This window comes from Ursus maritimus, unplaced genomic scaffold (genome assembly GCF_017311325.1).
Source record: "Ursus maritimus isolate PB19 unplaced genomic scaffold, ASM1731132v1 scaffold_31, whole genome shotgun sequence".
Lineage (NCBI taxonomy): Eukaryota > Metazoa > Chordata > Mammalia > Carnivora > Ursidae > Ursus > Ursus maritimus.
In genome coordinates, this window is record NW_024425675.1 from 22,255,826 (window position 1) to 22,267,920 (window position 12,095).

The 12,095-nt window shown below is 35.4% G+C and overlaps 1 protein-coding gene across 2 annotated transcripts in view; it reads left to right on the forward strand.

Annotated features, from left to right (window-relative positions):
- The window catches only part of UPF2 (UPF2 regulator of nonsense mediated mRNA decay), a 105,386-nt gene that overhangs the window by 36,471 nt on the left and 56,820 nt on the right, over positions 1-12,095 (forward strand). For both annotated transcript variants that reach the window (XM_040645419.1, XM_040645420.1), the window contains exon 8: positions 2,940-3,025. In XM_040645419.1, the coding sequence (XP_040501353.1) occupies positions 2,940-3,025 (86 nt within the window). The remainder of the gene's footprint in view (positions 1-2,939; positions 3,026-12,095) is intronic.

A 12,095-nucleotide genomic window follows, 5' to 3' on the forward strand; every position in this document is an offset into this window, starting at 1 on the left:
CAAAGTTCTTTCAGGTCCTTAATTTTTGAGACTATGAAGTAAAGGGCTTTTGAGACCCAAAGTTTGAAAGCTTGCTTCAAGCCACTTTTTGGCAAAGTGCAATATAATCATTTTTTTCTCATAATGCTTTGACAGTCTCCTATAGAGAACTACAGAAGTTAGATTATTTTTCGACTTTGAGCTCATTTAAGTCTCCTTCAAATAATTTAGATGTATTTCAGTAACTATTCATGTAATCAAGTAGGCTTGAAACTCTGTTTCCAAATTGTCTTACTTCTTGGAGTGATTAGGTCAATGTATGGTTTTCAAAAACTTAGTAAGTTTGAAATATGATTGAATCTTTCCCCTGCCAAATTTTCATATATTCATTCACGTGACATAAACAGAGGATACAGAGAGATACCTTGACATGCCTACTCCATCCTCATACCCCGTTTTGGGTACTATCATGAAAATTGAAGTGAGAAGAAGCTCATCAGTTTTGTATATAGTAGCATTATTGTTAGGAGTCTGCATTGGAAAGTATCCTGTAGCACCCCGCTCAGTATTAAGAGCAATTGCCAGTAATGACTGTATAGTAATTCTGAGTTAACCCTCTGAGCGTCAGATGGGCCACTCTTCCCTGTTGGACCCCAGTGGGTTCCTCTGGGGAGTCAGCGTCCTCATGAAAAAATTTCTTCCGTATACATTCACAAAGGTCGAAATGGCTTAAGAAGGAAAAGTACTTGGGAAACAGAAAAATCTAAGAATTCTTTGAATTCAGTAATTATGTAACAATATAGAAACCAGAGTGAAGATTTCTTTTAGGTAACTTCTGTGAGTAATGTCATTCATGGTAATGTTTGTTTATTTATTTATTATTATTTTAATGTTTATTTCTACATACATTTGATAATCATAAGAATGTATATTTAGTTAGTAAAATAAGAAATGATTGTTGAACTGTCTTTCATTGACCTAAAATGTTTTGAAACAAGCTTTCAGAATACTGCTTATTCAGTTGTCAATCAGCAGTTGTTCCTCAGGCAGATAGATACCACCAGGGAGACTCCTTTTGCTTCCATTTCTCCCAAAAGGACAGGACTGGTTAAATCTAAGAATTAATACACATATGAAGCTTTTTTTCTTTTTAATTTTCTGAAATTTAGTAATTCTGACAGTTTTTCTACTCATGTTGTCTTTTATTTATTTATTCTATGTTCTTATTGAACCTGTATTATGTGTTAGGCATTGACATGCTTTACGGACTCCTAATCTGTGGAGAGTTTTGAACATTGTAGTTTTTTTTCCCCCACCTAACTGACCTTTGATTATTGTGTTAGGTGAAGTGATTATTGCGTTCTCTGTCTTTATAAATTTTTTTAGGTAGAATATGCAAAGTACTTATGTATTTTAAAGGACAGTGTTCTAAAGTTGTTACTGAAATACATTTTATTTTTCATGTTTTTAAACCGTTATTGGTCATTTAAAATGTTTCTTAATATTTTCAAAAATGTTGATTTGAGGGAGTGTGTGTTTGTGTAAGTTTTCCAGTGCTATCCTATTTTATTTTCTGAGTACATGACTTTGGGGTTTCTATTTATTAGGTCCAGAATTTTTCAGTGTTACATATGGGTGAATTGATTACAGGAAAATTTATTGTATTTTTTCCTTTCTCTGTGATTTTGATTAGCTATGATAAGCTTTAATGTTATGAAATGTAAGCATTAATAACATTTATTATACTCTCCTTACAAGCAGAAGAAAATATTAAATTGATTTTACTCTCTTGACTAATATTGATGTAAAATTTTAATCTTGGTGAATACTTGCAATGTTGAGTTAGTGTCCCGGGTTTGAACTTAATCAGTGTTGTGCCATTTCTTCAGAAGATTTAACTAAATGGGAGGTGTTTCAGTGCATTCAGTCTGTGGTGAAGAGTAGAAATCCTTAATGGATTTGGGAACTCCGTGGATCCTTTATGTGCATCTCATAATTACCAGATTAAGGATTGGGATTAATGATAAAATAATCATTACATTACATGTGAACCGATGAAAGGACAATATTTGAAATCCTCAAAAGTATATTTTAAGGTAGTTTATTCCTTTTTAAAGTATAACTTATTTTTCTTAAACCAACTACACTGAAAATCTTTAACATTTTAAAATATACATGCCTATGTTTTAAAAATACCAGTTACTCGTAGTTTTGCTTTCCAGAGGCTTCCTAGAACACATACCTCCCCAGCTTTTTTTTCATGCTTATATGTCAGATATATAGTGATGGAATATTGAACACTTCTCTGTTACTGCGGTATAGAGTGGTAGATTGCTGCACTAGATAACAGTTGTGGGTATTTATTGCAGTCCTGTGATGTGGTTTCTTTAAAAGTTGTCAAATCTGATTGTTGACACTAAACTAAACCTTTTTAGTCAATGCTGAGGCACTTATTTTTATATGTTTCTGAGAATAATATATGCCTTTCTCTCATTTCTAGTTTATCTTTGTTCTTTTTTGATTATCCTTATAAGCATTAATAATTTTCTTGGTTCCTGGTAACTATTCTTGCTACTTTCTAATTCTGCCAGAATATTGTCCTGATATTACTGTTGATTTACTTGACTTCAGTGAGCTCAAAGGCATTAATTGCCATTTCATGTAATCATTTGCCAAACAATTCATGGCAGGTCTTCAGTCCACCCACTTGGGTTTCTGTTTCTAACACTAGGTTGCAAGTAAAAAAGTTTATGAGACATGCATTTTGAGATCTAAAAGGAAAGAAGACTTTAAGCTTTAGTGATCTTTTAGTTTGGCATATGCTTACAGTACTAGTGTTCTAAAACCATTTTGAAATGTTTAGGAACAAGTAGAAGTCCTTTGTAGCATGCATGGTTTCTGCTTTCATTAGCTAAATTGACATTTTTTTTAAGGAAAAAAGTTTGCTTTTTCTCCTTCAGGCAGCAATGGATTTTTGCATGAACATGAATACAAAAGCGAATAGGAAGAAGTTGGTACGGGCACTCTTTATAGTTCCCAGACAAAGGTAGGTACTAAAAAATAAAAAGTAATTTGTTAGTGTTTTTTACTCTGTAGTGATGATTGTAAGATAAATGTTCTTATTCAATTATCTCTAAAAATATCTTGTCAGTAGACATTGTTATTTTTAGCATATTTTCTAGACCTTGTTTCTTGTTGATTTCCGTTCTTTTTGTTTGTTAGCTCTAGTGGAAATACTTCTTCTGATGCTTACCTATTATTTGAAGAGAAAATGTTTGAGAATAATAGTAACTTAAGAATAGTAATAACTTAATCGTTTCTAGAAGCAGTTGGTTTACATTTTTGCCTCTGAGGAGAAAAAAATGACAAAAGGTATATAAGGTTTTTGGAGAGTTTTTATTTTGTATAAAGATCAGACTAATTGAGTGTATCTAATTTTTACAGCTGTATTTAAATGAAAAGTTCCACGTATTTGTAATTATGATAGTTTAGAATTGAAAGTTACATTAGTGATTATGTTGCTAGTAATTCAAAAAGCATATTTAGTTGCATAATGCTTTTAGAGAATTATAATGCTGTAAATTACACTAAATTAATGGTCCTGAAATGTGGAGGACCACTCAGACTCTTGACTTTAGGAACCTGGAGGAGATGCCATTCTGTTTATCCAACAATGAATAATTAAACAATTTTGTTAACTATTATGACAATTACATACAACATAGCTAACGTAGATACTTTCCCCAGAAAGTAAGGTTTCTGAAGGATTTCACTAAAGGTTTCTTAAGCAAAGTTTTCATTAGGTCCGTTCATTGGTGGAGGCCTATAATCTTTTGATGTAAGATTTCTCAGCGAAACCAAATTGCTACTTTTTTTTCTTTTATAGTGGTTTTTACCTCCTGCCAGCATCATTAATACGAGCATTAGGTTTTTCATCTTAGTGGGGTAAGAGAGATGAAATGTATTAATGATAACAATTAAGCATTGTCTAGTTGAGAACATCATGAACATGAATATTTATAATATGCATTTCATCAAATCTAAGGTGCCATCAGTTATGAGGTGCACCATTATTTTATGTAAAACTAAGAAAGAAAAAATATCGCCAGTTATTGTTAAGGCCTTAACTGTGAGACACACCCCACTTTATGTATTTGTAGGTGGGAAAAAGTGCATGCCTCTGATGAAATTTCAGATACTTTTTCCTCAGTATCTTGGACTGATTTTTTTCAAGTGATTCTTTTCTTATACAATGGAATATTTGTTTTCAGATTTTTTCAACTCTTTATTTGAATGAAGAAACAAGTATTAACAATTATTTAAACTTAATATAACGTAGAATAATCCAAAGTTAGCAAAAATAAAAGGCTTTGTGTACAAAAGAAACCATGCAGTGGTGTTTAAATAGTTTGATTATAAAAGAGCATCGTGTCTCCCTACATCCCTATTCTGTCCTATTCCACCACACCCTCCCCTCAACTGCCCCCCCCCCCGAAGAAGGTCCTCACAAACTACATATTATTTTGTCTTTGCTGGTTGTATCCTTTGTAACTCAGTTTATCTGCTTAGCTCAGCAAATAGCTGCACATTAGATATACTCGAAATCTGCTAGAAATATAGACTTAAAGGTAGTAGGAAGTGACAATATGTGGTTTGAGAGAAGAAGGAAGAAGTAAAGAGACAAGTACTTGAAGTATATAGCATGCTAGAGTCATGAGGAAGAGACCTATATGTAGTCTTGTATACCTGAAAAGTATAAATACAATCATAGGTTTTTTATAATACACCCGAGTGATCAGGAAAGATTAAAGTATGTTCTAAAATTTATTTATTTATTAACTGATTCATTAAGAGTCTACTGTATTCTGTGATTAGTGCTAGAGATATAGTGGTGAACAGGACAGATAGGCTCCTGTTTTCACACAGCTTACAGTTTAGAAAAGAAGAAAGACAGAGACTTCTAAGTGCAGTTACCAAGAAGAATCACAGCATGCTTTGAAGTATATAGCAAGTGGAACTGGTTGGTTTAGCTTGGGGAGTCCGAGAAGGCTGCCTGGAATAGGGGTCATTTAATGTGAGTCTTAAAAAAGGAATTAGCTAGGCAAGGGATGGTGGGGAAAGGGAATGTGGAAAGAGCATTCTGGTGGAGGCAGCTGAGTATGTGCAGAGCTAGAAACAGGAAAAGTGTTGCAAAAACTGCTTGCTTGTTTCCCTGGATGTTGTCCTCTAGACTAAGCTGCAGGAAGGAGGCCATGTTACTTCTTTATCTCCAGCACTCAGCATAATATCGGACAGGTAGAAGGTGATACAATTACATAACATGGTATTTAATGCCTTCTCTTATCTAGCCCCGTTTCAGCTTTGGTCAGAATTCTAGCCACTCTTCTTCTTGCCAAATCCTGATCTGTAATGATTTCTTGAATACCCTTTGCTCTCTCTACTTCCAAGCCTCTGTTTTCTAATCTGTCTAGGATATTCTTTATTTTTCCACTGAAGATCTCTGGCTCACTCTTTAAATCTTAGCCTAGGAGCCGTCCTCCCTGAACAACCATCCTCATTTCTATTATGTACATATAGGTGCTCTTACAGCACTTTCAACATACTGTTTTCGTAAGAAGAATCAGGCACATATCCCAATGTTGCTTTGCCACCTGTATCCTTACCAAACTGTAAAAAGTATAGGCTCTTTAAAAGGGAGTTCTTGGAGGACCTGGCTGGCTCAGTGGGTAGAGCATGTGACTTTTGATCTTGGATTGTAAGTTCAAGCCCCACATTAGGTGTAGAGATTACTTAAAAAATAAAAAAGAGTTCTGGATCTTTTCATTTTTTACATTTTCAACACCAAGTATAGTTCTGGTAAGTACTTGAAGATATTTGATGAATTAATGTTGGTCATATGCAAATCTAAAATTTCATTTTAAAAAATAAGTATAATACGTTTATAAGGCTCAAAACCCAGAAGTATCAGACATTGTGTGCTGAAAAGTATCCTTTCTATCCTTGTCTTCTTATACCCAATTTCCACTTTTTCCATTTGGAAACCACTGTCTTGATTCTTGTATATCCTTCTGAGTTTCTTTTTCTTGTACAAGAAAATGTAATTATAAATTATATTCTTATATTTCCTGTTTTTTATACAAGGGTAACTTACTGTACCTATCATTCTGAACCTTACTGTTTTCATTAATAATAAATCTTGGGGAGCTTTTATATCAATATATAAAGATTTCCCTTGTTCTTTTAAAGCTGCAATGTTTCTATTTATGGATGTACTGTATTTAACCATTTTGGACATTCCAGTCTTTGCCATTACAGACAACACTGTGTTTGTACTTCCCTTTTCTTTTTTCTCCTCTTGAGCATGTCGGCTAGCGGTTTATCCATTTTCGTTTTTCCTGCCAACAACCACCCCCAAAAAACCAGCTTCCAAATTATAATTTATTCTACTGTTTTACTATTTTTTTTTACTCATTTTTGGCTTTTGGTCTTTACCAATTTTTTCTCTCTTGGTTTCTTTTGTTCATTTTGTTACTTTTTTGGCATTTAACGTATCGTCCTCTGAGAATGGTCTTAGCTGTATCTTGTAGATCAGGCATGTGGTGATTTCTATTTTTATGTTTTTTCAAAATTCTCCAATTTTAGTTTGTATTTCCATTTTGTTCCCTAAGGAGGTATCTGAGAGAGGTTTGAAACTTCCAGGTAGTGGGACCTGTTTTGTTTTATTTTGATGTCTGACTTGGTTAATAATTCGTATTTTTACTGCACTATGAATAGAAAATACAGTCTATTCTTTTTGGCATTTTTTGAAATTTTCTTTATGGCCTATTATATAGTCAGTTTTTGTGAACATCCCACAAGCATTTTTTTTTTTTTAAGATTTATTTATTTATTTTAGAGAGAGAGAGAGAGAGAGAGAGCACATGGGGGCCGGGTGGAGCAGAGGGGGAGAATCTTAAAGCAGACTCTGTGCTGAGCAGGGAACCCAGTGCGGGGCTCCGTCCCACAACCCATGAGATCATGGCCTGAGCCGAAACCAAGAGTCAGACACTTAACTGACTAAGTCACCCAGGCACCCTCCCACAAGCATTTTTTTTTTTAAGGTTATATTCTTTGTTTTTATCGTACAGAGTTAAATGTATTGATCAGGGAAGTTTACAGTACTAAGTAACTTTTATTAAATTCGTCCATTTTCTTGACTTCTTTTTCTGTGCTGGTGGTTCTGGACTAAGGGAGGTGAATTAAAGACTACAGTTGATGTGTGTTTTGCTAATGACTACTATGATTTCAGCTTTTCGAAGGTTTCTGTTGTGTTATTTGGTATGAATATAAAACTTATACCTCACTGTGGATTGAACCTTGAATCACTGTAAAGTGTCATTCTTTGTCTTAATGCTTTTTTGGCCTGATACTACCTTATCTGATTACAATTTCTAATTTCTTTTTCTAGTACGTTTTTGACCTTCTATAGTCAGTCTTCCAGAATCACTTTATTTTAATTGAGTCTCTTGTATATTCTGGAATTGAATTTTACTTTGACATCTGTTGTGAAAATGTTTCTTATCATTAAGTTGGTTTATTTACATTTTTGATAAGACAAATATGATGGTCCAGGTTCTGTTATATTACTTGTCTTTTTGGTTTAATTTTTTTAAAGTCTTTCATTATGTAATTTGTGTTGTTTTATTTGCCATACATATGTGGGTATATGTATTTTCTGATTGGAGGAAGGTTTGTATTTTTATTTTAGTAGTTAACCTTCGTAATTGTAGGTTTACTTCATGGTTATTTATTTAGACAATCTTTGTTGTTCCTACTGCAATTGATGATGAAATTAGCTTGTGTTCTCTTCCTTTCTTCTTCCTCTCCTTACCCACCTGGTGTTGGTCTGTGATGTTATCTTCCTTAACATTTTCCTTTTTCAGTGTTAAGTGTGCTTATACTTGTGTCATTTGGTTTGTCAGTTTTCAGTGTTACTTCACTCACAGTGCTACAGGCAGGCAAGCAGCAAACTTACCTGACTTCCTATCTTCTTTTCCACCGCCCTCTGCTTGTTTCTGTCTCCATGCTGATAGCATATCCTAATTTGTCATTTGTTTTATCTTAGTTCTACAGTTTAAAATACTCCATGCTTCCCGGCAGCCCTGTTTCTCTGGTTTCCTCAGTTATCTCTTAGTTTGCTGAAATTCATCTTCTAATAATTTCCTCAGGAAGAGTTCTTAGGAAAAAATATCCCTTGAGCTCTTGGACATTCAGAGTGATGTGTCTGCGGATTTGTTTCTTGAAGGACACCTTAGCTGTTTGTAGAATCCATGGTTCATACCTTTTCCCTTAAATACCTTGAAAGTGTTACCCCAGTTTCGTCCAGCATTTGGTATTACTATGGAGAAACTGGAGGCCAGCCTGCCTTTTTTCCTTTTCTCCTCTGTGGTTGACTTGGTCATTCATGTGGCTGCCCAAATAACTCTTTCTCTAGTAAATCCAGTGGCTCTACTAGGATGGAGACGCCTTGGTGGTGGTGATCGTTCTCCATGGGTCATCCTCCATGCCCTTTCAGTGTTCATATTGAATACTTCAGGAAGTTTTCCTGATTTTCATCTTTAAGTGTTTAGATAATTGTTCTGTTCTCTTCTTTTGGTGTTCTTTTTTAGGTACTTCAGTTATGCACATTTTTTTTTTTTTTTAAGATTTTATTTATTTATTCGACAGAGAGAGACAGCCAGCGAGAGAGGGAACACAAGCAGGGGGAGTGGGAGAGGAAGAAGCAGGCTCACAGCGGAAGAGCCCGATGTGGGACTCGATCCGGTAACACCGGGATCACGCCCTGAGCCGAAGGCAGACGATTAACTGCTGTGCCACCCAGGCGCCCCCAGTTATGCACATATTGAAATCCTTTGCTTATTTCTAGCTACCTATTCTCACTGATCACTTTTTTCAGTGTCTTTTTTTAATCCTCTGCCTCTTAGCATTTTCAAACTGTGTTCTCCCCTGTGTTCCCTTCCCCGTTTCGTCTTTCAGGGTTCATTTTGTATTTTTAAAATCATGGCAAAATGTTTGGCCAGAATTTTCATATATTTTGTGGCAGTATTTTTCTGGTAAATTTTGGTGTCTTTTAAGGAATTTTTCCTTTTCTTCCTCTTTTCTTTCTTTCTTTTTCTTTCTTTTCTCTTTTCTTGTCTTTTCTTTCTTTTCTTTCTTCCTTTCTTCCTCTCCTCTTCTCTTCTCTCCTCTCCTCTCCTCTCCTTTTCTTTTCTTTTCTTTTCTTTTCTTTTCTTTTCTTTTCTTTTCTTTTCTTTTCTTTTCTTTTCTTTCTTGTGCCCGGTATGGTGCTTGAACTCATGACCCTGTGACCAAGAGTTATCTGAGCCAGCCAGGCACCTTCTCTATTTTTTAAATTAATTGTGGTTAATAATATTAATAAATAAAGTTTGAAAATCTGCCCTGTTTGGATTAGCTCTCTATTCACTTTTCATCTGTGGTTTCTGCTGTAATTTATCTTGCATCCAATCTGGATTGATTTGGTAGCTCCCTTCAAACCTTATGCAACATTTGAGTTTACTCAGAAAAATGAAGTTTACAAACTTCATCTTATATCATTGCCATAGCTTCCAGGATTGCCATGGCATGAGAGGACAGTGTGTGAACTCATCTCGTTCCTAGGTACCTTGGACAAAAAGCGACACATCATTTTCACTCAGCCCAAAGCCTAAGAAGACAACAAGAACACTCGGAAAACGTATAGAAGCACATGGAGCGCTCAGCTAGCGCTGTTGCCTTTGCTTCAGATACGCTCATAGGGATTTGTTTGGGGTCATTAAATTTTTATTTCTCTAGTAAGTTATCTTACTGAAAACAATAAAATAGGTATTAAGTATGATTTGGCTGATAGAGGGCAGTCTGTTCAATGGAATTTACAAGTGGCATTGACTTAACTCTTCACTCGCATTTCCTTATTGTATACACATTTCAGATGAGCTGAGTTATAGAAAAATCTCTAATTTATGTAAGAACAGATGACTCATTTGTCTGCTTTTCTAGTGTAAAATGTACTCTATAGTCTCTTCTAATGATTTCAGTGTTTAGCTAAAACTTCGTCTTTTTTATGTTTCTGAGTGATTCAGAAAGGCAAGGACTCTGTTTACACATCTTTAAAATGGTTTGTTAGAGTCTAGGACTAGGTTGATGTCTCCTGGTTGACTGTATATTTTTATTGATTGAAGAGCCTTTAATTTTGAAGGGCTTTTATTGTTGTTGTCCTTAACCCCCAGGCATCTTTCTACCTTACCTGCAATATTTAGCTTATCCTGAGGATTACAGCTTGGTCCCTGGGGAGTCCGAAGTAAAAAGATAATAGTCAAGTGCAATTAAGTCTCCTCTCATTCTATTTTTCATTCCCTTTCTTCTCCTCTTCCCTTTCTTCTCTCATAGACTCAAAACACTTCTCCATCTTTTTTTTTATTTTATTCATTTCATCTTGAATGAGAGAGATGACTGATCGCCTTCAAGGGTAGTGGGAGGAAGAAGGAACAAAGCAGGTTGGGTCTAGAGTGAGCATGCTAGAATATTCTCCTGGGTGGCCAGTTATTAGGGTATTAGGAGTAGCCAGTTATTTGAGCCCTCTGGACTTAGGGACAAGCTGGGACACTTTGGAAGAGAGGGGCAAGGAGATTCTTAACACCTTCTTTTAGCTTTTGCTCTTTTCTAGCCTTACTGTCTGCCATGCCCACCTAGACTCTGTGGGACCCCTTTAGTAAGGTCCATCTTTCTTTTTGTGTGGCATTTTCTCTCCCCCAACCTCCCCAAAGGACATGAATCCTTTCGAGCGTCTGTATAGCCAGGATTCCCTCCTTCATTCAGTCCATCCTGCCTGAGCTGACCAAATAATGTGCTACCAAAATCAGAATGAATTATTTGTTGTTTGAGTGCCTATGACTGTGAGGGCCTAAAGGTTTTATATATACAGTGGACTCTTGAACAACATGGGGCTTAGAGACACGAACCTTCTGCGCAAAAATTCATGTGTAACTTTTGAGTACCCCAGAACTTAACTAAAAGCCTACTGTTGATCAGAAGCCTTACTGATAATATAAACAGTTGATTAACACATATTTTGTGTGTTAAATGTGTTATATACTATATTCTTAAAATAAGGTAGAGAAAAGAAAATGTTAGAAAATCGTAAGAAAGAGAAAAATAACATTTATAGTATTGTACTGTATTTATTGGGAAAAAAATCCACATTTAAGTGGACCTGCACAGTTCAGTTTTATATTCAGGGGTCAGCTGTATACAGGTTCCCCCACCATCCAAAGGTAGAGTGTTCCTATGAAACCTTTTTAAAGCTGAAATGGAGTAAAGCAGTAATTACCATAAATTTATATGGAAAAGTCTTTGAATGTAACCAGACCTCCCCCCCAAAAAGAAAAAACCTCTCTTAGGCTTTTCTGATACCTTGGGACACAACTTGGTGACAGAATCCAAAAATAAATCTAGGTAAGGCACTGATGCTCACAGACGCAGCTGAAAGCTATGGCGATTTGATGCTGAGCTGTTGAGTCTAGTTCTTGGGGATGGAGCCACTCTTGTGGTTCCTGGTGTTCACCGCCTCTGCAACTGCTTTGCTGCAAAACCAACACTGAACACTGTATTTGCTTTTCACCTTTTTTATAAAAGTGAAAAATCCTCTCTGGATTTCTTCCACGTAGCAAAAACAGGTACAACTGTAGGTCTTAAGCGAAAGTAGAGTGGTATAACATGAACTTTTGAAAGGCAAGGGATCCCTAAATGTATTTAACTAGTGTCTGGTAGAGAATTTGGCTGTCTTACCTAGTCCGTATATTTTGGTTTAGTAAGCACTAAACTGGATAACTCTTAAGGTTCTCTATAGATCTTTTATTTAAAAAAAAAAAAAAACAGCTTTAAAGAGATGTAGTTCACGTACTATACAATTCACACATTTGACGTATACCATTCAGTGTTCTAAATATATGCACCATCACTGTGATCAAATTTTAAAACATTTTTGTCCTGCCCAAAGGAACCTTCTGTCTGTTAGTAGTCAATCCCATACTTTCTCTGCCCACCTTTTCTAACCTGCTTTCAGTTGCTGTGGGTTTGCC